The 24959-nt window shown below is 46.7% G+C and overlaps 1 protein-coding gene across 4 annotated transcripts in view; it reads right to left on the reverse strand.

Annotated features, from left to right (window-relative positions):
- Ttc7b (tetratricopeptide repeat domain 7B) overlaps positions 1–24959 on the reverse strand; it is a 213169-nt gene that overhangs the window by 157671 nt on the left and 30539 nt on the right. For all 4 annotated transcript variants that reach the window (XM_050151530.1, XM_050151527.1, XM_050151528.1 and 1 more), the window contains one exon: positions 1339–1469. In XM_050151530.1, the coding sequence (XP_050007487.1) occupies positions 1339–1469 (131 nt within the window). The remainder of the gene's footprint in view (positions 1–1338; positions 1470–24959) is intronic.

Below are 24959 nucleotides of genomic sequence, written 5' to 3' on the forward strand. Positions count from 1 at the left end.
CACATCAACCTGAATTCCCCAAACCTGTGTCTTACAGTCATGGTTAGTTAGGCCCGCGTCAAATGAGTCTCAGCAGTTCCCAGCCACTCCTGAGTTTCTTCTTTCCCTGCTCAGAGACAAGGCCGCCTCCCCCCACACCCATGAACACACTGTGAAATGATTTCTGTAAGGATTACTTCCCAGCTGTATACACAGGGGAAAAAGGGCTTAGGTAGTTCCTCTACCCTCTAATCATTATGGAAAAACACGGCCTTGAAAGCTCATGGAAAGCAAACCTTCCGATCACGTTCAAGTCTTACAAGGTTGGTTATTGTTTCCAACAATCCCACAGGTGCATATCGGTCCAGCTTTGGGTAGACCACAGGAAAGTGCCACAGAAGAAATGGTGAGGACTTAGTGTCTTTACAAACTAGTGACACCAAGAATCTAGTATGTTCCTGGATCCAGACTGTCTTTATCCACATGACCTTATAGAGTTCTTGCAATAACTTCATGAGGCAGGACTACTTGTATGAGCCTTTTATAGATAGGGAAACTGAGGCTGAGCTGTGAAGGAGCTTAGTAAAGAACAGACCAGAAAGACAGTGATCCCTCTGAACAGGTAAGATGGCCACCTATTCCTGACCACATCCCTGACCCCATTCCAGACCCCCTCCCTAGACCGGATCCTGGCCCTGTCCCCGGTCCTGGCCCTGACCCCATCCATGACCTCTTCCCTAACTCCATCTATGACCCTGTCCCTGACCTCATCCATGGCCCCATCCCTGGTCCCATCTCTGACTCCTTCCCTGGCCCCATCCCTGACCCCATCCCTCCTCCAGCCTCTTCTGCTTACTCAGTCTCTGCTTGTGTGACATTCTTGTCAGCTGCCATTTTTCCTTCCCCTGAGACAGACCAAACATTTGACTGCTATGGCCTTTCCAGAGAGTCTCAGGAGACAGTCTCTACTCCAGAAAGACTAGTTAAGAACCTGGCAAGCCTCTACCATACTATCAAGGTAAAGCTGCCCAAACTGCAGCTAAATACCTGCTGGTATGAAGATCACACAAAGATATGAGTCTACACCAGGAAAACAAGAGTGACTGGCCAATCCCAGTGTGCCAGAGGTATGGACAGCCCTTACTGTCGTATCTGCACAAACACACTGACCCACTTATTTTCACAGATGCCACACCTATGACCGTTTTCTTCATAACATTCAGGAATGCAAGCAGAGCTCGCATGCAGAGGCAGGCATGTCAATGGTGTTCCAGAGGTAGGCTACAGCTACCCATAATATGACTCGGGTGCAGAGCTGGGGAGGAGAGCAGCTGGAACAAACACATGGTGCTTACGTACCCTTTCGATCTCCTGGAGGTACAGGAGTGCGATGTCCCCGGCTTTCTCGTAGCAGGTGATGACATCCTGCTCCCGGTCCACGTGGAGATTACTGGTTGAGGACGACACAGGCAGCTTCTCTAGACAAAGTCCTAAGAGAAAGCAAAGTCAGAAACCGGATGAGCTGGTTTTCATGGGACTTAGCTTTAGGTTTTGGAGGACCAGAAAATGGTCTGTGCCGTTAGAGGCTGATGGAGAATTGGACCCTCCACCCTGTCCTCCTTGAATTGAGACAGGGCCTCCCTGTGCAGTACTGGCTGGTCTGGAACTCCCTAAGTAGACCAAGTCGGTCTTGAACTCACAAAGATCCACTTACCTCTCCCTCTGCTTCTCAATTAAAGGCATGTGACACCATACTCCGATTGTCCTTTCTCTTAAAGACAAATGGAGCATCCAAATGAAGCCCCAGGAGGAACATTTACAGTGACAGAAGAGGCCACTCACAATACACAGCTCAGTGTGACCTTGAGAGGGCCCTTCACCACGAGCTCTTCAGTCCTGAAGACTATGAGGGTCATTTGTATACATCAGCATCACCAGGCAATGGGGTGCTAGGACGTTTGAACAATTATTCTGGGTGTGTCTGTTGGATGTTTCTGGATGAGAATTACACTTGGGCTGGTAAGCTGAGTAAGCGTGCTGCCTTCCCTAAGTGGGCAGGCCTCTTCTAGTCACCTGGATAGAACAGGACAATAGCTAGGATAGAGCAAAGCAAGGCCTTTCCTGCCTGAATAGCAGCATTGGCTCCTCTTGGCCTGGGGCCTGCTGGCTCTCAGACTGAAACCTATGCCACTGGCCTTCGGGTTCCCAGGCCTTCAGAATGGACTAGAAGCACACCAGCAGATCCCTTTTTTTATCAACTTTTCCTTTCATGGGTTATACTTTAGATATTATAACTAAACCTCACTGGTAAACACAAAGTCACCCAGCTTTCTCCTGTGTTATTTTCCAGGAGTTTCACAGCTTTGCGCTTTGACACTTAGAACACTTGAGGCCCATGGCTGAGTTTTTCTTCTTTATTTTTCTGCATCTGTACTCAGTAGTCCTGGCATTAAGCCTGCCTTTGTCAAAGCCTAGTTGACGCGGTTGGGTGGGTCTGGCCTTCAGCCCTGCTCTGCTCTACTGACTGACCTGTCTGCTCTTTTATCAGTAGTATGCTGTCATGATCACAGTACACTATTCTGATATCACTAGTGAGGTGGAATATACACGAGATAAAATTTGCCTGTTTCATGTATTCAATTTTTTTAAATAAATTCAAAGACTTTATAATTTGTGGTAGTTTGAATAGGAATATCACCTACAGACTTATGTGTTTGAATGCTTGGCCCATAGGGAGTGGCACTATTAGAAGGTGTGGCCTTGTTGGAGGAAGGACTTTGAGGTCTTACATGCTCAAGCTACAGCCAGTGTGGCACACAGTCTCTCCCTGTTGCCTGCGACAACTCTCAACCCCTTCTCCTGCATCATGTCTGCCTGCACGATGCCAAGCTTCCTGCCATGACAATTTTGGACTAAACCTCTGAACAGCAAGCCAGCTCTAGCTAAATGTTTATAAGAGTTGCTATGGTCATGGTGTCTCTTCACCCAAACTAAGACAAAATTTGAATTTAGAATAATATCATCATCCTCAAATGCTGTTTTCTGCTCATAAAGTCAGTTCCCAGTCCTGCCCTCAGCTTTAGACTACCATCAATCTACGATCTCTATAGCTTACTCCTTCTGGAACTTTATGTAAATGAAGTTGTACATATGGCCTTTGGGAGATATTTCTTTGAATGCATGCTTCCCAGGCTCATCCAGGATATAGAAAGTCTCAGTGCTGTTTTTATTGTCTGTCCTTTTCACAGTATTTTCACTGCTCCGACAGCCTGCATTTTCTACCCAACTGCCCAGTGCAGACGCAGGTCGTTCCCACTCTGGCTACTATGAAAAATGCAGCTGTGAGTATTCACGGACAGCCTTCCTGTAGAGAAATATTTTAATACTCTTTGGTTGGCATATAGGGATGGAATTGTTAGATCACATGACAAGTTTCTTCTTAATTTTTTAGTTGCCAAACTGTTTTTCTAAACTAGCTTCAGCTTTCTGCATCTGGCCAGCCATGGGTGAGCGTCCTGTCTCCACAGATCTGGCATTGCTACTGTCTGACTTTACACAGCATTGCCCCAGAGGGCAGTAAAAGGCATCTCGTTGTGTTTAAGAGTCATATTTCCACAACCACTGACTCCAGGCACCCATTTGTTCATGTGCCTATTTGTTATCTACATATCTTCTTTAGTCAAGTGTCTTAAAATATTTAATCCACTTACAGGGTTACTAGTTTTCCTATTGACTTGACAGTGTTTGTATATTCTAGATATAGATGCTCAGATTTGTGATTTGGAAATATTTTCATTCTATGAATACTACTACTTCTTCTCCTTCTTCTTCTCCTCCTCCTCCTCCTCCTCTTCCTCTTTCCCCCCCCCCCCCCACCTCTCTTTACATTTTTTAACAGGGAATTTTCCCTGGGTAGATAGAGATCAACCATGATCTGTTTGTGCCATGCAAACAGGACATTTCTTAAACAGCAGAAATAAACTTTTGATGAAATCAAAGGTATCCATATTTTCTTTAATTGGACTGAGTTTGGGCTAACAAGGCTTTGCCTGCATGTTTCTCTAGAATTGGATGTTTTCTTTAATTGGGCTGAGTTTGGGCTATCAAGGCTTTGCCCTGCATGTTCCTCTAAAATTGGATGTTTTCTTTAATTGGGCTGAGTTTGGGCTAACAAGGCTTTGCCTGCATGTTCCTCTAGAATTGGATGTTTTCTTTAATTGGGCTGAGTTTGGGCTATCAAGGCTTTGCCCTGCATGTTCCTCTAGAATTGGATGTTTTCTTTAATTGGGCTGAGTTTGGGCTAACAAGGCTTTGCTCTGCGTGTTCTTTAGAATTGGAGCCCAGAAGTGTGACCCACACTGCCGTCAGTTTTACATACACTGCAGGGTACAGACTGACCTGACCTCTTTGCGAACAGACCTCCAGCTTTCTAATTCCACATAACTGAAGACTTTCCTTTCCCAATGAGATGCACTTTTGTGGGAAATTATATGGGTACCAATGCGTGCATCTCCGGACTGTGTTCTGTTACAGTGATCTGTGTATGCTCACACCGATGCCTGGTGAGTGCCGTCACACTCACGGCTGGGAGAACTGAGGGCTGCTTGCAGGACTCTGGAAAGGAGAGGATAACTCCACGTTGGAACCTGTTCTTTCCTGAACTCGTTCCTCCATGCCTTTTACCTTTACTGATTTTAGTCTGTCTCTTTTTGTATAATAAACAGTAAGCAGAAATAAGTTTTCTGAAGTGTGAGCTTTTTCCTGCAATCAGTAGTCTTGAGAAACACTGACAGGCACTAGAGAACATAGCTGAATTCTTCTACCTTTGTCATGATGTGTTTCTGACTTAGTTGCTCTTATAAGTCTTTTGCTAGAAGAGAATGTATATTCTACTGTAAGGTGGAATGTCACACTCAGGTTGGTTGGGTCAAGTCAACACACTGTGCTCCTGGCCTTCTTTCTCTAACTTATTGATGTGTCTTCCTGCTCTACATTTATTGAAACAGTGGTATTGAGTCGACCATAACTGTATATCTTCCCATTTCTCTGTGAAGTTTCATCAGTTTTCCTTCATGTATTTTAAAGCTCTGCTACTGGGCACATAAACTTTAGAATTGTTATTAAATCTTTAATAGATTGACTTCTTTGCTTCAACACCACCTTTGTCAACTTTAACCCAGTTCCTCCAATTCTCATTTGGTTAATGTAACCATAGTAGTTGTCTCATCCCTTTTCCTCTCAACCTACTGTGCCATTATTTTCTAAACTACTTCCTATAGTCAACACTCGAACCTTCCTTATTTTTCATTGTGATGGCCGTTTAGTTTTAAGTGTTTGGAACATTTACAGTCAGACAAACCTGGTGACACATGCCCATGATCCCAGTACTCTGGAGGCTGAGGATTATGCATGTGAGGCCAGCCTAGGCTACACAGTGAGATCTGTCTCAAAAGACAAACAGACCCCCACAGTAACATTTAGTGAACTTTGTATTTGTCCCACGTGCCCGTGTTCTGTTTCTTTCTCCTCTATTTGGCTACTGTATTTACCTCACTTGTTAACTTACTAGCAGAAATGATGTCTGCTGCTCTTGGTTTTAATTGTTGTGATCTGTTTCAAATGACTTCGCATACTCTGAACAACCTTCATAACCTGTCCCCTCATCGCTAGTATTTGTATTAAGTAGTCAATTATATTTTAAAGAAACTTAGTCTTCTATTTTCAGCAAATATAGCTGGGCTCTTTTATGCTAAACATTCATGTTGATTCACATTTCCTTCTGGTGTCTTTTTTCTTCTGCTCAAAGTAATTCCTTAAATATATTTGGTGAGATTGTCCTACTACTGCTGATTTCTTAGCTGGATTATGTCTGGGAGGTGAGATATTAATATTCATCTTTGGAACTATTTCACTGGGAAGGGAATTGAAGGTTGGTGACTTGTTTCTCCCTCGTTCTTCCTCTAAAGACGCCGCTCCACTGAGTTCTCACTTACATACTTTCTGAAAGGAAACCCATTTCTCCCCCTTATGTCTGTTAATTTATATGGTTCTTCTTTTCTGACTTTATCACTGGCTGTGGGCAGTTTGTATTACGAAGTACTTGAAAGCTTCACTGAATTCCTAGAACTGAGTGTTTACAGTTTTGTAAAAACTCAAAACTCTGTGGAGATGGTTTAAAGGGTAAAATACTTGCCCTTTAATAAAAATAAAAAAATAAAAAAATTAAATTTTTAATTCTAAGTTTTAGTATTTATTCACAGTGCAAATCATCAAGTAACTTCTTCCAGTTCTGCCATAACTTCTTAACTTTTTTTTTTTAAGAAAATGAATGATAAAAAAGAATAGACTCTTCTAGGCTGTGGTGATGCACACATTTAATCCTAGCACTTGGTAGGCAGAGGCAGGTAGACCTCAGAGTTTGAGGCCAGTCTGGTCTACAGAGTGAGTTCCAGTACAGCAAGGCTATACAGAGAGACCGTGTCTCGAAAAAACAAAACAAAACAAAAAACCCAGACTCCTCATTTACACAACAGCCTCAGAACCACTGAAGGCAAGTGAGCAAGCGCTTGGTCTCAGCTCTATCTTGTTCTTTACATTCACTAGCACTAAACTAAAAGCTACCGGAGGGGGGAGAGAGGGCAGGGAGAGAAACTGTTCCATAGTCTGGTCTTTTCTTGGATAAGAAGCAACCAAACAATGTAAGAGCTAAAACCAGTAGTTTAATACAAGGAGAACCAAACCAATACCCCAGAATATGTTAGAAGATCAAGAAAAATTGACCCCACTGGTTGATACTGTGTTCCTGCAGGCTGGACTCTGGCAGCTAAAGCCCATGGCAATTATCAAGCTATCCAGAGACATGTCAGAGCTCCAAAACCAAAGAAACACCTCATCTGTTCAATACAGCTTGATGATCCTTGTATGTTAGTAGGTTCCAAAGAGCCAAAAGCCAGTCCTCTGGGTCTACAAGCAGAAGTCACACATGGCTAGTAAGGGTATTTAACCAGTTCCGCAACCTGCCCTTCACAGCAGAGGAGGCACAGTGCTTCGGGTGGGATCATGATCTAGATAGCAAGTCTGTAGCACCTGAGGTGTGGGCTGCATGAGTGCACAGGAACGAGTCTCCCTTGGCCTGCGGAAGGCCCTCATGGTGTCAAACTAATGGTGGCTTCTCTTTCCCCCAACACCATGCCTTTCATTCTACATGCACTGGGCATGTATCAGAGCACAGGCAGAATTCTAACAACCAACTCAGTTCTAGAATCCTTAGGTATCTGACAAAAGCTGGACTGGCACGTGATTTTCAAGTGCCAGGGTCACATCAGCTCTGTCTGAGAGGCAAAGTCCTAGGTCAGGGCCCAGATTGGCTCCCATTAGAAACTGAGATGAAGCCTTATCAGTATAACAGTCATCCTCAGTAGTGTTTTCAGTGACTTTCTTCCCCCCCCCCCGAGAAATGCATGATCAAAAATGGGGAGGTGGTCAGACTTGCTAAAGGGCTTCTATGATGCCAACACCTCAGTAAGATCTCAGTAATACCTGCTTCTCCAAATCAAGCTGTATGCAAAAGGGTAGAAATTTAGTGTGTATTCATCTGTTCTCTCAAGACTAGGCACTATACAGAAAAGCCGATGACTTAGTCAGAGGTTCAGTAACACAGTGTTAGCATCTTCTCAGCTCTGATGAGAGACACTTCTAACTACACCCTAACAAGGTGGGCAGCATCATGGCAGAAGAAAGGTCATGGTGGGACAAGAAGCAAAAGGACCAAGTGCATTCTATTTAACTAGAAACCTTGGTCCCTTAAGAGCTGCATCAGCACCTTCCCAGGTTGGTGCCCAATGATCTAATCATTCTCCATTAGCTCCCACATCTTGACATTCCTTCATCGAGTAGTATTACCACCCTAGGAAGCAGCACACAGAGCTTTTGGGGGACACACTCAAGCCACAGTCAAGTCATAATAAAATGCATCTGGCAACAAGACCAGGTTTAAAGCATTAATAATAAATGGCTGACCACATTGCTATGCTTCAAAAACACAGAACACCCACCCAGCCAGTCTATGATCCATCTCCCTGTGACCGGATGAAGTTCCACGGAGGGATCAGGATCTGGCAGGTCCTTCTGTAAACTCATAATGATAAAATCACTTGGATTATACACCCCTTGCTCTCAAAGCTCTTCCACACACAACTGGCTATTTAGTAACACTCAGCAAGTAATATCTGCACCTACATATGTGGGGAGACAGAGTCTCCAAGGAGCTAACTGACTTGCCCAGGTGCCGGAGAGGAAGCCCCACACTGGGTGGGGGCCATGCCCTTCCCAGGCTGTGCAGGGTGCAATGCTGAAAGCTAAGGTAGTATAAGGGGCCAAAGGGAGGAAATTACTGGAAGACCAGGGGGAAGATACCACTGGAAGACCAGGGGGAGTGAGGACACGACTAGAAGACCAGGGGGAGGGAGGACACCACTGGAAGACCAGGGGGAGGTAGGACACCACTGGAAGACCAGGGGGAGGACATTACTGGAAGGTCAGGGGGAGTCTACTGGACAGGGTGCTGGATAGCTGAGACTCAAGCTGAGGGCAACTTGTCCAGCCTCTGCACTGCTCTGTTTAGGTGGGACTACAGAATTCTCTCCTGTCCAGCTTTATCTGAGAGCCCCCGTTCTTTCCTGGGTATAGGACTGCCCCACGCTAATTAAGGTTCATTTAAGTAGGTCCTTCTCAGCACCTTGCACTATGCCTGGGTTCGATGTGCAGTTTCTGATCTCCATAGCTACCCTACAAGGAAGGTGCTCATAGAATTTGTAGATATGATTGGAGTTAGGACACCACAGCTAACAATGATAACATCACCTTGCTTTGACCCTGTTCCCTGTAACTACAAAGCCCTCTGGCAATTCTTTTACTGAGCAGCTAACAACAGTGAACTCAATGCCCAATCCCTGCAAGGCAATAAAAATGAGCTTCAAACAGAATCCTATGAACCAGTGCTGATTTTCTCTCCCACCAAGAGCTGCCCCACCTCGAGCAATCCAAACCTCCAGGACCACCAGGACCACCACAGGTCTTCTGTGCTATGAACCACTGAGACAATACTTGCACTAGAGGGCTGAACAGTCAAATTGATATTTTAATTCTTAAATGCCACATGGACATGAAGAGAATAACAACTTCTCAGTTATATGATGCAATAAAGCTATAAATGTAACAGAGATTCTGTTAACTACAGCAGCAGCCATTGCTCTCTCGGTGATCCTAACCACGGCTGGGGAACTCAAACACAGGGGAGGCACATCCTGAGGCCGCTGTAACCCGAGGGGGGGGGTTCTGTAGGACTTTGTAACTGGACATACTCAACTTCAGTATAAGTCCATGTCTCTGATAACCCAGCACCACAGTGTAGGCTTCAAAGGCAGTAAGACAACCTTAGGGGATCTCAAGTTCCAAAGTGGAAAGGAAGTCCAGGAAGAGCCCGAGACTCACAGGCAAAGTCATAGGAAGGCAGCTCGCCCGGAGTTGCTGAACTCGTGTGCTTGCCTCTAGACTCAGGGTTCCCACAGGTATCAGGTGTGTGTGTGGGGGGGGAGGAGGATGAGGTGTGCGGGGCATGGCGAGGGGACACGACCATGGAAACACCACATGCGGGGGATGAGGGAAAAGAAGCTGTCAGGGGTCTCCTGTGAGGTTTCTGTCAACCCACAGCTTCTCTGAGTTTAAGTGGCTCCTGGCTCCCATGGCAGACCCCTTTGGGGGACCACCAAGAACTGTTTTCCTTCTAGGCTCGGCATATCCTTCTCAGGAGCTAAATACATGTGTACACCAGGGACACACACACACACACCTCCAGAAGCGAAGCCAATCCTGGATTCAGATTTACCTGCTAGAGCAAACACTCTTTCAGTGAATGTTTCTTCCCACTCTATAATTCTGCAAGCAAATGAGATGCTAATTCAACCTTAAATACTCATGAAACGAGAGTCCGTAATCTGAATGTATGCTCTTTTACGTTTCCATTTAATAACAATATACCAATATGTATATAACATATAGCAATAATAACAGCTGTTGAGTGCTACCTGCCAGTTCTCTGAGAGCTCCATGACAGAGGGACTGGGCCTTGAGGTGACAGGAACTCATCCAAGATGACACAAAAGGACAGAGCTAGGGTCCAGCCAGTCTGAGTCTGGCATTCCAGTACACTTGTCTCTGCCGCGAGAGTCTCTACGCATTGACCTAGGGCTAGAATGGCCAAGGACGTGGGTTGTGAAGGCAGGCTCCTTTGCTCAAGCCACACAGATGACATTAGATGCATGACTGCTAAATGAGAGGCAGAGGCAGGCAAATCTCCGTGAGTTCGAGGCCAGTCTGGTTTATAGAATGAGTTTCAAGACAGCCAAGGCTACACAGAGAAACCCTGTCTGAAACAATCATCATCATAATCAAAACAAAAGCATGGAAATGATGGAGACAGGGCCTGGCACACGGCAAGCCCCCAAGAGTGAGCGGTGACTGACACCGTGTGTCACCACTGCCCTAGATAACAGCGGCTGGAAAGGCTCCAGGCAGGAGCATCATAGCCTTTGCTCTGATGCTTGTCAATATTTAAACAGCTTGGCCAAGATACTGTTCAAATATTATAAAACGAACTACAGTACATAATTCAATGGAATATCACCAGATAATTCCGGAGCAGTTGATCACTACAAAAAGAAGCCGCCATCAGCAGTTCCTTCCTGAGCCTCCTCAGACCCTGGGACCACTCACCGACTTTCTGCCTCTACGGATGTGCCTTTTCTAGGCAGCTCATAAAAATGGAATCATATGGGATTTGATCTCTTGTGTCTAGCTAGATTTAGCAAAATATTTTCAAGGTTTGCAGTTATTTAGCAAGTATTCCAGCTTTATTACTTTTGAAGTTGGGGTGAGTGCACAGACACAAGATTAGCCCCTTACGAGCTGCATTTGGTCCAGCACCGTATGATGACCACGATTCACTTTTAAAATCTCATCCCTTCTGATTGCCAAATAATAATCCTACTATGTAGAAGCTTCATTTCTTTATCCATTCACAGGCTGCTGAATTTTGGATTTTATTTCCACTCTTGTTTATCCAGAGTCCTGCCACAAACCTTCAGGCACTGTTTCTCACGGGAACCTATGCTTTCATTCTCCTGGCCACAGAGCAAGACGTGGACTAGTGGGTTATGTTGGCCAACTCTTTCCTGTCGTGCTATTTTTAAGGTCTGTTTGAAAAAAAGAAACCATACCTACCATCTAACTATAGACCTTCAAAATACTGAGGCAAAGGAGCAGGACGTTGGGCAGACAGCTGGCTTCGAACCCTTGCTTCTCCAAACAACTGCCCTGTCAGTCAGGGGCCTGCTGTCTAACGTTTTGGAGACTGTTTCTCCTCACATCACACAAATGTGCCGAGTGACATTTGTGCCGGTGACAATGTCAGTGCCTGGCATTCAGAAAACACTCAGCCAACCGTTACCACCCTCATCAGCAGGCATCTTCCTGGTACCAGTGACAACTCCCTTCCATTTTCTTCTCAGGGATATCTAAAAATATAGGAAAGCCTCAAGCAGAAAGTACCCATCGCCCACATTCGAGCCCCTCAGAGTTAAGGGCGATTAGCACAGCTGCCACAGAACCCTGATCCCAGTGTGAGGCCTCGTCACTGTGGCTGGGGCTCATGTGTTCCCAGAGAAGACTGGTCACACTGGGGACTCTGCAATGCAAAACGGAAGCAAGGGTGACAGTGACCAGGAAACACGTGCAACTGTCCTTGCCTCGCTGCAGACTCCAGTGAGCAGCAAGGAGATGTGCTGTCCTAGCTGGGATGGAGTCTCAGAGCAGCCACTTGTAGTGGAAGGAGGAGGAGACATTCTTCAACCATGCAACAGAGCAGGTAAGACATCAGCCATAAAGTCACCCAAATCTGAGCTTGCTGACCTGAGTTTGATGCCTGGAATCTACATGGTGGGAGAGAACCGTCTCCTGCAAGATACCCTCTGACCTCCGGACATGTGCACACACAGACATGCACATACAAAGGCATTAAATGAATTCAGAACAGACACCTCTGCAGACTTTCACTGAGAGCGCTGTCCTCAACCTTTCTATGAACCGAGTTTCTGCTGCCTCCAGAAGGAAAACCAATGAGAAGTCGAGAGACACAAGCGACATTAAATATGAATGTAGGCCAGTGGCAGTGAAAGGACTCGCGCTCTCCTTACAGCGTCTAAATATAAACAGGAAGCTCTGACCAGCACCCTGAGAGGCATGGTCCATTCCATACAGCATGCAGCCTCCCAGCACATGGGAATCGTGACCCTAGAGTGGGAACAGGAGGGGAGGTAAAGGGGATGGACAGCTCGCTAGTAGTTCTCCGCCCCATCAAGGCCAGGCAGCATCCCTCCCACAAGTCCCGTTCCCCATAGCCGGCTTCCCACCATAGCAAAGTCCACACAGGAGCTCTGCATGACCCACTCCTGCCTCCACACCCACCACACATCAACTTCCTATAAACAACTTTCTTTTCATCGCCCAAAGTGATCTCAAAGCTTCAAATGCAGAAACGCAGCTTCTCAAAGAAAAACAATGGGGCCTCTATGGTCCCCTGCCCCCTCGGGAACTAGGGAAGCATTATGCACAGGGAGTTTAGGCTGTGCCCAGGGTCTCATAGGGTATTAGCAACACCCACCCTGATTCTTGACCCCAAGTTTTGTACTTTGGTACCACAGTCCCCAACAGAGAACTGGTTCTGGGACCTCACCTAGAAGGGCATGGCCATTTGCAAACATGCAGTTCCTAAAATTTGAAATTCTGTCTTCAAAACTATCAAGAAATGCCTGGCCTTCCACAGGGGCATCCTTAACTTCCGGGACTTTCTACCCAGGAGGATACAGGGCACGACTCCTGCTAAGGCTCTCTACCCTGGCACAAAGGTCCCTGTGCTAACTTGGTCTTTGCTGAAGCTGTCCCCAGGGCACTGGCAGCAGTCTGGTCCTCTGCCCAAGATGGGTAGATAAGTCTGGGTGTGACCTGGCTGCACAAAGGCAGGCTGTGCAGCTTCCTCTTAGATAGGCTGTGTGTCCCTCACTAAGTTCCGGTTAACAGAGACACCAGGCAATTTCAGCTTTCTCCTGGCATCACAACTATGCCAATCTCTGAGATTGCAAATGCCAACTCGGTCTGGCGGGCACTATGTTAGCCTGCCTTGTGGCAGGGCAGGGACCATGAGGAGCTAAGACACAGTGACAAGCAGATACTAGGAGTGGGGTGTGGAATGCACCTGGAAGGGAGCAACTGCGCACGCAACACTGGTTCCTATCTGAGCCTTGACAGGGTTCCTGCGACCCCTGGTGGCAGCTGCCATCATGCTGCAGAACAACCTCGACTGCTGTAAAAAGTCGAGTCTGATAGATGTGGCCCCCACTGACTTGCTATGGAATTCTGGGTTCTAGGTTTTTAGTGTGTCCTGAGCTCCAAAGCGCCCCCAATATCCTTAAAAAAGGGAGAAGAAGGAGAAGGAAGAGGAGGAGGAGGAGGAGGAGGAGGAGGAGGAGGAGGAGGAGGAGGAGAGGAAGAGGAAGAGGAAGAGGAAGAAGAAGAAGAAGAAGAAGAAGAAGAAGAAGAAGAAGAAGAAGAAGAAGAAGAAGAAGAAGAAGAAGAAGAAGAAGAAGTCGTCATCTTAGGAAAGGCTGTTTTTCCTTCCCTCATGTAGGGTCTACAATGGTTGTAAGTCTGCTCAATGCACCTCACAGCAACCAGAACCAGCCTCTCTGTCAGTAAGGGCCTGCGATCTCATGGTGACATAACAGTGAAGAGGCAGACTGATGGATCTATACCTACCAGCTCTCTAAAATGGGGACTCTATCTATGCCAGTTCCTAGGGTAGCAAAGATCAACAGGAATAAGAGGCAAGGGCTTAGACCACACCTGAAGGATGTTTTATAGGCTGTAACCATCACCAGTAATCTGGTACTACACCCCAGAACCTGGGACACACTGGTCCCTATGCAACCTGAGGCCTGTCTGTCTGGGAGACTGCAGCATGCTCTGCACGGCAGTTGCCATCTCTGCTGGGCACTGGGCAGGGCACTGGACAGGGGTTCAGCTTCCTGCACCCTCCCCGGCACTCTATGGACAGCTACACTCCGTGCCACACAGCAACACCCTCATTTTCCACAGAACAGCCGGTGCTCTGCTTCCGCCCCCAACAGAGCTCAGAGCTCTCCAAATATGGGTGTGTGTGTGCTTTCTTCTTTTCCAGAGCATCATGAATATCTGGGGGAAGAGGATGAGCACTAGACATGCTCTAGCAGCCAAATGAGACTAGGAGGGGTTGTGATCAGCAAGGCTCACACTCAGATCCAATTAGTGAAAACACAGGAGCCAGGCCAGGTGACAGTCCACATCAGACCAGCTCTGTACAAGCCCAGGGCCCTACGAGATCCTAGAAGGATGGAGCTGACTCCCAAGAACAAAGTTCTGAGTGACTAGCACACAGTGCCGGAGCCAATGCACTACAGAAGCCCTTTAGCCTAGCAGGCTGAGAGGCAGTCCAGACTCTGAAGGTGACTGTGGGCAGGAGAGGAGCTACAGACAGGATTGTGTGCTTTAAAGCTTGCCGAAGGCCACATCTATGTCATCTAAAGTAGACAGGATTTCAAACACAGTGGAAACTTCGGATTAAACAACCTGGGTCTATCTGAGTAGTGCACCCCTACATGCCAGGGCAGTTTTAATAAACAGTCTCATGCGGGGACCCTATGTGGCAGACTCTATCCTTGCTGCAAGCAGCTTAGACAAGCCCAGCCTCAACGCCCAGCCTAAGCGTGTGCGCACGTATTTGCTGATTCCATGAATTAATTAATTGTACAATCTATTGGAGAGAGGCAAGTGGCAGATGTAAAATAATCAAACGAAAGCTGAGTGCCAAACTAGACTGTGCTAACCATAGAGGAGGGATCAGGAGCTCTATACGCAAGAGCAGTGTCGCTGAGGCTGGACCCAGTTCAGGGTAGCAGAATAAGACCAAGTTGGAAGAAGAGAAACCCAGTTAGGGACTGGGCCTGGAAGAGGTGAGGGCAGGTGAGTGGGCGGGCAGGCAGCCTGGAGAAGAGGGTGGGTGGACACAGCAGGATAGGTGGCCAGCCTGACCATCTGGGAGCTACTGTCCACCAATCTAGAAAAACAACGAGTGCCTACATTTAGCAGAAAACTCACTAATAACCCATGCTTTGAGTTTGGGAAAAAGATTACTTGTTTGGTCAAATGTTACTTTTCCAAGATCCAGTTTAAATTTCAGTTTGACTTGTCCTGCTTGATATTCAGGTCACTGTCTGTGTGCTGCCCTCATATAGAACATCAGTTGCCACAACAGGAAATACTGACGGGGAGTTCGTGTCACCAGAGCTCCAGGAGCACTTGACCTACAGATAACCCTTACTTCCTGGTAGCACCAAGATCAGTCCTTGTTCTCCTCTTTCCCTGAGTACTCTGTGTGAATGTCAGGCACCCTGCCTTACCCGCAGAGAATCCTTTAATCCGACCAATAAACTAGTAGCCTAGAAATCCTTTTAGGTGGTCAGGTTCCCAGGACAGCACCCCCAGGTGATCAGAATTCACCATCCCAAATTACAGCCTGCAACTTCCTGCAGCCCAGGGAAACGCCCCTCCTGTGCAGCCCAGAGGCTCCAGTTGTTCCCTGTGCAGTGGACTGAGCAGCCACTTCCTCCTCCCCGCACTCACTCCTCACTAGCCCCTCACACACCTGCAGCTTGTCCCCACCATTTGCGGCTTCACATTCCTCCCAGTGTCCTTCAGAAGCTTCCCGGTTCTGACCAGGACCATCTGTTCGGGCCTTGGTGCAGCCCTCTGTACTTGGAATCCAGGCTTTGGCTCTACTGATGGTATCGGTCAGGACCAATGAGAGAAAGCATGCTAGCTCTTTGAAATGAAGGGAAATTAATGTTTGGAACTGTCTGCAGAAGAGATGAAAGGAGAAAAATCACATGGTCCCCCACCCCAGAACCAGCATCAGCAGGAACTCGCCGCATCACAAAGCCTGGAAAGGCCAGAGGGAGGAGGTGGAGTTGAAAGAGCCCAGAAAACAGGGAGCACTGCGTGGGAGTTAAAACAGAGAGGGAAGTTTCATTTGTAGGGAGCTGGACATCCCGTGACTTTAAAGTCATCCTACCCAATGCCTTCCAGCAGTGCCTCCTGGTGGCCAAAGCCAGGCACAAATCAACTGATGAACCCAGGGAAACAGCAGAAGTCAGAGCCTTTGGAATAAAGAACATGGAGAAAGGGCCCAGGGCCAGCTCACGGTCTCCCACAGGCCTTCTTCCCTACAGTCTTTAATTCCTTCCGATCTAGTCTTCACCCTGCACCAGAAAGATACTCTTCCTATACACTCATGCAAGCCCATTCTTCCTCCTTAAAATCTGCCAATAGCTGGCAGCTTCCTGGCAAGAGGAGAAGGAGAATCTGACCGCTAGACTGACGCTGTCAATCAATGGCATGTACAGGAAGTGCTGTTTGCTTTGACTATGATGTGTATTGAGTCTGCTTTATCACATGGGGCAAGTCACTACTCAGTTTATCCCTAAAGGATGAAATACAGAGTATTCTCGAAGCTGTCAACCCTGAAAATGGAACCAGCTAAAAAGCCATGGTTGTTTGTCACTAGTGGCTCCATGCTCCTCTGAAAAAAACACCATATAGCTGGGTATATGGTGCCATATAGTGGGATGGTGCATGGCGTTAGTTCCACCTACTCAGGAAGCTGAGGCAGGAGGATGAAAATTCAAGGCTAGCATGGGCAACAGAATGAGACTGTCTCCGAAAGAAAGTCAAAACAAACAAAACAGCACAACAAACCCCGACATGACAACAGATGTCATATAGAGAGAAATGTAGAACTTGGGTAAAGGCTTTAAAATCTAAGGCAACAAAGTAGCAAGAGATTGGATTAACAATCAAAATCCTTCTAAGAAGAAAAGCCAAGGGGGCTGGAGAGGTGGCTCAGAGGTTAAGAGCATTGCTTGCTCTTCCGAAGGTCCTGAGTTCAATTCCCAGCAACCACATGGTGGCTCACAACCATCTGTAATGAGGTCTGGTGTCCTCTTCTGGCCTGCAGGGATACACACAGGCAGAATATTGTATACATAATAATAAATAAATAAATAAATAAATAAATAAATAAATAAATAAATGACAAGCCAAGGCTCATATGAATGATGAAATAAGAAGCAATGCCAAAAAGCCGAAGCAGAGGGCATGCTCCACAAAGCTATCTTCTGACATCAGTGTCTTCATAGCAGGGGCAAGCTCAGCACATGGAAGGCACGGGTGGCCTGCATGAATCCTCAGCCACACAGAAAACAATCAGACACCATGACCACCTGGGAGGCATCCTGGGAATGCAAGACTGATCTAGCATATGCCAATCACTGTACTAAGAGAATGAAGCACACAAATTACATGACAAATTACATAAGGAAAAAAAGTGCCTTGAATTCTCTAGCACAAATAAAAACATTTTTAAAAATCCAGCAATCTAGAAATATGAGAAGTCCTTGGAGTTGATAATGTCATAAATAAAAACCCAATAGGTGACCTAAGCTTAATCATAAAAGACGGAAGGTTTCCACACAATAAGGACGTCAGCTCTAAAGTACCAGCCTGTGCAACTATGCACGGAAAGGAAGGAAGGAAGGAAGAAAGGAAGGAAGGAAGGAAGGAAGGAAGGAAGGAAGGAAGGAAGGAAGGCAGGCAGGCAGGCAGGCAGGCAGGCAGAAGTAAAACTCTGTATGCAGGTGTCACAAGAGTAAACAGAAAACAATAAAATCCCTTGAAAAGACTATGAGAGTAAAGAGTTCAGCTGGACTGTGGAACATGAAACAAGCACAAGAAACCCAGCCGCATGTCCATGGCAGTGAGCAATCTCAGAACAAAATCAGGGAAGCAATCCTACTTACAGTAACAGAGAAAAGAATAAAGTGCTTAGAGTAATATGTTTAAAGGAAATAGAAGAGATGCATTCTCAAAGAACCTAGACAATATGCTTTAAGTGAAAGAAAGCACTCCATGCTCATGGATTGGAAGATGACAATACTGTTCAAATTCTGCCCTAAAGTTTATATGGCTATGTAAGGAATCAATAGAGCTGAGACAACCTTGAGCCAGAAAAGTAAATCAGAAGACTGCCCAAGTCCAAGGCTTATCCAAGGCTACAGGGATGATGACCGCTCAGTACAAAGGACAGACACCATGGCCAGTGGAGTGCAGAGAGGAGCACTCACAATTATGTTCAACAACAAGCATGGGAGACAATTCAATGGGAAAATAATGGCCTTAACCATGGTTCTAAAACAACAGGAACTCCACACCCAAAAGAATGAGTTTGGACCTTCCCTCATAAGAAATAAAAATAAAAATTAACTCATGATGGAGTTATGAGACCTAAGTTTATGAGTTAACAGCACAAAGTTCCTTGTAGAATAAACCAAAGGAATAAATCTTCCTTGCTTCAATTAGCCAATGATTTTCAGATACAAAACCAAAAACAGAAAATCACTGGCCTTAACAAAGCTCAGTTTTTCAAAAACTACGATTACTGTGCTCTAGGAACATGGAACAAAACAACACTGATAACACACCGCCAGCCCATAGACGCCTCTTTCCACAGTGTGTGGTGCTAACAGAGAGACCCACAACTGCTGATGACACACTATCACACCCAGAGACCAGAGACGCCTCTTCCCGCAGTGTGTGGTGTCAGACCCACAACTGCTGATGACACACTATCACACCCAGAGACCAGAGACGCCTCTTCCCGCAGTGTGTGGTGCTAACACACTACCACACCCAGAGACCAGAGACGCCTCTTCCCGCAGTGTGTGGTGCTAACACACTGCCACGCCCATAGACCAGAGATGCCTCTTCCTGCAGTGTGGGGTGCTAACAGAGACCCACAACTGGACAGTGGAGAGCCCAGGGTGAGAGGCTTTGGATCATTAGTCCTAAATGGGGTGTCTTTATCAAACTCCTCTCCTCAAGGGTCAGAGGTCTAAGCAGATGAGGAGGCGGGAAGATTCTAAGAGCCAGGAGATGGTGGGTGACTCCAGGGAAAGAGCCATCCAGACACAACACAGCTGGTGCACACATGAATTCACAGAGACTGTGACGGCACACATAAGACCTGTAAGGTCAAACTAGACAAAATCCCGTCACACAGGAGAATACAAAATCTCACTCCTAACAAGGAAGTTGTTTGCAACTGATAGCCACTAGGTAAGGGAAAAATCACCTCTGAACAGGTAAAACTCCTTTGGAAAACAGTTTTCAGTTCCTCAAAACGATAAAGTCAGAGGTACCCCATGATGCAGTGACTCTTGCATACATTTCTAGTTAGGGACATGAAAATGCATGCCCACCCCAACCCATACACAACTATTTCTAGCAACATTACTCCTTAAAAACATTTATTTATTTATTTATTTATTTATTTATTTATTTACTTATTTATTTATTTTTGGTTTTTCAAGACAGGGTTTCTCTATGTAACTTTGGAGCCTGTCCTGGAACTTGCTTTGTAGACCAGGCTGGCCTTGCACTCAGAGGTCCCACCTTCATCTGCCTCCCGAGTGCTGGGATTAAAGCTGTGCACACCACCTGAAAGAAAGCCCAGCAGGTAAGGGCACTTCCATTAAACCTGACAGCCTCAGTTCAGTTCCCAGAACCCACATAGGGAAAGCACTGAATCTTGAATATTGTCCTCAACGTCTGTATGTGTGCTGTGGTATGCACACAAACACACACACACACACACACATTTTTAAGCTATAAACAGTATTCTGGAAAGATGGTGGGACAGAAATTTGTCTTCCGCCTTAGGCCATATGGCACAGGCACGATTTGTCTGCCACACAGAGAAGGCTGACCCTCACAGGGAAGGAGGACAGGCACAGAATCTGTTCCACTCAGCTTTCCATTGCTGTAACACCCGAGGAAACTGACTTAAAGGAGGGCAGGTTTCTCCCAGCCCACAGTGGCTTCAGCTCAGGGTTACCTGGTCCACCAAATGGCGACACCATGTGGAGAGGGCGCAGTGGGGCTGAGAAGGAAGGAGGCAGGAACAAGGTGTACCTCTCCAGGGCAGTCCTCCAGGAAGCTCCTTTCCCTTTCTTTTTTGGTTTTTTGAGTAGGGTCTCTCTGTGTAACAGCTCTGACTGTCCTGTAATTCACTTTGCAGACCAGGCTGGCCTTGAACTCACAGAGATCCACCTGTCTCTGCCTCCTGAGTGCTGGGATTAAAGGCATGCACCACCACCGACTGGCAGAAACCCCCTTTTTCTACCTGGGCCCCATCTCTTTCTTTCCATTATATCCCAACATACCTCTACCTGCTGGGGCCCAAGCTTCAACACATGAGCCTGGGAAAGCATTTCATATTCAAATCCTAACACAAATCTGGCCATTCTGCAGAACAATCTAGAAATCCTTCTCTTTTGACACAGAATCTCTATTTCTGGGAACTTCCTATGGAAACCATGAGGAATAACACAAAGCCCAAGCTAAGAGGTGCACATGACTGTCTTAGGGATAATGATGAAAAGGTAAAAACAAGAGCTGTGTTCAAATAGTGACAACTTACCCACACAATGAAAACTTGGATAACTGCTAAAAACTACAGAAATATATCTGCCATTGGGATAGGTATTCAAGAACTCTAGCAAAGGTGGAAATATACAGAAGCAGAGTATGTAGAGCTAGTTCCAGGACAGCCTCCAAAGCCACAGAGAAACCCTGTCTCGAAAAACAAAACAAAACAAAAAATCCCATTTTTATAGAAAAACCCAAACTCAAGCAAGTAAGTATGGTGAGTGTCTGGAGAACACAATAGATTGCTAATAACTACGCCTCTGGGGAGATGATGTGCCCAAGTCCTTTTGACACATCTACAAACTGGATATAATACACATACATTTGTCTACACTGAGGGGAGGGGTCAAGAACTCAGACCAGGGACAGCTCGAAGCACCACTCCTGGCTCTAGCTCTAGTGAGACCTAACCCAACCAAACAAGTGTGCAAGGGCAAAGCCTTCACTGCTGTGTGGATGTGAAGACATGGAGTGATGAGGAGGCAGCCATCTTGTTTCCCACCTCTGGCGCACTGAGATGACGCTCACAAGGTCCTGCGCTTGAAACATTTGTGTGTTACAAAGCATTTTCTTACTTATCCCCTTTGGTCTTCTCCACACTCTTGTGAGAGTACTGTTGGCCCCATTTTGTTGGAGAAAAACTACAATAGTCAGATTAAATTTCTTACAAGTCACAGAACAGAACCAGAACAAATCAGGGTCCGACCTCAGGGTCATGTACACACAACAGAATTCCAGCTCTGCACTGGCCAGATCCTGCAGCTTCTTTGCAGGGACTGACACCGTATGATACCCCTGAGTTCCCAGGACAAGTGCCTTCTCAGTCTACACACCTGCCCCAGAGCTCTTTATAAAGACAGCCAAGGAAGCCGAGGCTGTAACAAAAGTTTCTGCAGACTGACTCATTTTCTTGCCATTTCCCACCTAACCGCCCAAAGCCTGAGGCCAGACAGATGTAGATCTCCTCTAGAACCCTCCCTCGAGCCGCTCAACTCCCCAGACTGTTCTTCCTACCTACTGGACAGGCTGCTCCGAAGGCCACAGTGGCCTGTCACAGGGCAGTTAGCTGGCTCCCCCGTTTGCCTGTCAGGGCTGCCTCAATGAAGAAAGGGAATAGAAGGCTCTGGATCTATCTGAGGAGTCTTACTCAGAAGAGTCACTACTACAGGCATTTGTCATGGGCACTTGCCCTTTCGCGGATTCTGAAGTGGGCTACCTACCCCCTTTCACATGCTCCACGCTGGGCCCATTCTGGATATTGTCACAATACGTATATATCATAGGTATGATGGGATGTATACTCCGTCAAGAATGGGAGTGCAAAGCTGTCAGGGCCAGCGAGAATCACTGAGGACCTGGCTGAGTCCTGAGCATCAAATCCAAGAGACACAGAGCCCAGACCTACTCCACTTATACTTACCCAAATGGGAATCAACAGGACAGCTGACCAACTTGAATAGGAACCAGCAGGAGGACAGGTGACCAACCCAAACAGGAACCAGCAGAAGGACAGGTGACCTACTCAAAGCGGAACCGCAGGAGGGCAGGTGACCAGAGAATCAGTCTGGAAGGACCCAGATGCCACTGGGATTGAGCTGGATTTTCTTTCATCTAAAGAAATCTTGGCAGAACTTCAAAGGAATTTTTGCCTGAGCTGAGGTCAGTGTGCCAGACACGGCTCCCTCATGTCTACCTGGGCAAGAGCTGTGGCCCCGTGTCCAGAGAGCCCCATGGATGCAATATCAGTGGCTGGCTTTGGTTTGTACCGCCTCTCCCACCTTTTCTGTGCACATCTCTTCCTGACACAGGGAGTTGTTATGTTTTCATTGTTTTGTTTTCTTTCAAATTGAGAGGGAAATCCTAATTAAAGATAAATGCTTCCTCAGTGGTATTAATGTGTCATCTTCTTTGAACATGGTGATATTCAAGTCACAGCTGCCCACTACCTGAAGAATTCCCAATTCAATTTGTTTTTATCATTTTTCTGAGAGCACCCACGTGCTCAGGACTAAAGAAAGTGTGGTGGCAAAGGAGCAGTGCCTGACGTCAACGCCAGTCATCCGTAGATCATCTCCGAGGTGTTGACTTAGCCTGGCCCTGTTCTGGGGGAAGGCTCCTCAAAAACAGCGATTCCAGGAGCTTCTTCCTTTGCTGGCAGACGCTGCGGGTATGGCCGACGGGCTGATCGCAGTGAGCTGAGTGTGTGGGTGTGTGAGGACACAGTGCTTTCAGCCGAGCCTGACTAAACACAAACCTTTCTGAACACGTCCTGTTTAAAGACCATGGCTCTCACGCTTTGGGAAAACTGGCAGACTTGTGAAAAGTCTGGCCTGAGAGCTCTCCTAACTTCTGTGCAGCCCACTGTGGAAGGCAGACACCCCAGTTCCTTCTCTCACATGCTGCTTTATAGAAAGACTCCTAAAGCACAGTGGACAATCAGGAGGAGGGTGTAGGGCTGCGCTGGTTCTAAGCAATGAAGCAGGCGACAAGCGCTGAGACGTTCTGCGAAGGGGAGCCTGCACATGGGTTAGCTGTCACCCCTCGCTGCTGCTACCCTTCACACACTGCCAGAAAGCAGAGTGGTCTGGGAATGCTGCAGTCTGTAGAGAAAACTAGCTAACACCACAGCACGGGCCCCTTGCTCATGGTCGGTAGAAGAGAAGAGAAGCCCGGCCCAAGGATATTTCCCTTCCTCTGCGAGTCCTCCTCACCAGTGTCTCCAGCCCACTCTGAAGGAAGTTGTGTGGGGCTGTGGGCATGCCTGTTCCCGAAGAAATATTTCCTGAACTGACTGCACATCCCAACATGAAAGGCCTTCTGTGATGAAATCATTAATGGAAGGCCTCCCAAGTCAGTCCTGGACAAGATTAATGAGGTTCAGGGCACACAGCCAGGTCCCACCCCCAAGCAACCCTGTTTAGATACCTCTCCAGCTGTCCTGAGCACTGGCACCTAACTTATCAGCTCTTAATGCCTCATCATCAGATAAGCTGCCCTTAGCGGTTTCCCTCCAACACATCCAGGAAGTATGACCAAGAGGCAGCAGAGTGTTCCTGCCCCTAACTGGATTCCTTAGGTTGTCAGGAGAGGTACATCTACTGGCAGTCAGGCCCAAGGGACAACTGGAACAGAAACAAGCAAATCTGCTCCTCTGCCAAAGGGTGTACCGAGTGCTGATGTGCACCCCTCCCCAACACACTGTTTTATCAACCTCTACAGACGAGGAGAACGAGAGCCAGTGAGATGATACTGTGCCCGCAATCCTTGGACTTCCAGACCCTGTGAATAAAGGCAGAGACGTCAAACTCAGGAATAGGGAAGAGTCAATGAAGCGGTTCTACAAAGGTTCCCAGCACAGTGTGTTTCCCCAACTAGGACAGAAGTCACAGAGTGAAGGAGAAAACTTTCTCATCAAGATATTCTCCTTGGGCAGACAGACTGTAAGAGCCAGAGGACCAGGGAGTTTGCTGTGAGATTGTGTCTCCTAGCAAAGGTTAGAAGCTACACACATAAAGTCTGCTCAGCATAACTGCCTCAACAAGAGCTGAACAGGGATAACTCCAATCACTATGCCAAAGGAGATGGGGAAAGGACCACAGGGCCTCAACCCTCACAACTACAAGCAACTAAAGAATGTTGAGAGTGGAAGAAATGGTCTTCCCCAGGGAAGAGCACTCCAACTGGTTATCCAATATCAAATGGTCAGCCCTGAAATATACATACAAGTAACATTATACAGACCGAATAGGTTATATTTAAGAATACACACACACACACACACACACAATGTATATACTTAGGAATATCTATGTTATACGTACAAAGTATATAACAATAATCAATGAAAAAAGAGGGCATGGATTTGAAAGAGCAAGGAGGGGTAAATGGAAAGGTTTAGAGGGAGGAAAGAGAAGGGAGAAACGATATAATTATAATCTCAAAAAATGTCAAAAAAGAAAGTAAGTAAGTAAGAAGTAAGCTAAGAAGGAAGGAAAAAAAATTCCTCTTGGGTTGGAGAGATGGCTCAGTTGAATACTGACCAGTTTGCGTTTCCCAAACCACTCAAAGGAAGGCATTGCTCTGCACTCATCTCTAAAGTCAAATCTTGGCTCAACCTCTTCCTAGCTGAGGACCTGGGCAAGTTATCTAACCTCCCCTGGCCAGGTTTTCTCCTCTGCCAAATGGAAAGAACAATGGTCAGCATCATGGGCACCGTGAACACTGAGTAAGACACACAAATGAAGGGCAAAGAAGACTCAGTATCATGTGGGCCATGGATGTCACTCCTACCA

The sequence above is a fragment of the Alexandromys fortis genome, unplaced genomic scaffold (genome assembly GCF_014885135.2).
Source record: "Alexandromys fortis isolate MF-2015 unplaced genomic scaffold, M_Fortis_MF-2015_v1.1 scaffold_63, whole genome shotgun sequence".
Taxonomy (NCBI): domain Eukaryota; kingdom Metazoa; phylum Chordata; class Mammalia; order Rodentia; family Cricetidae; genus Alexandromys; species Alexandromys fortis.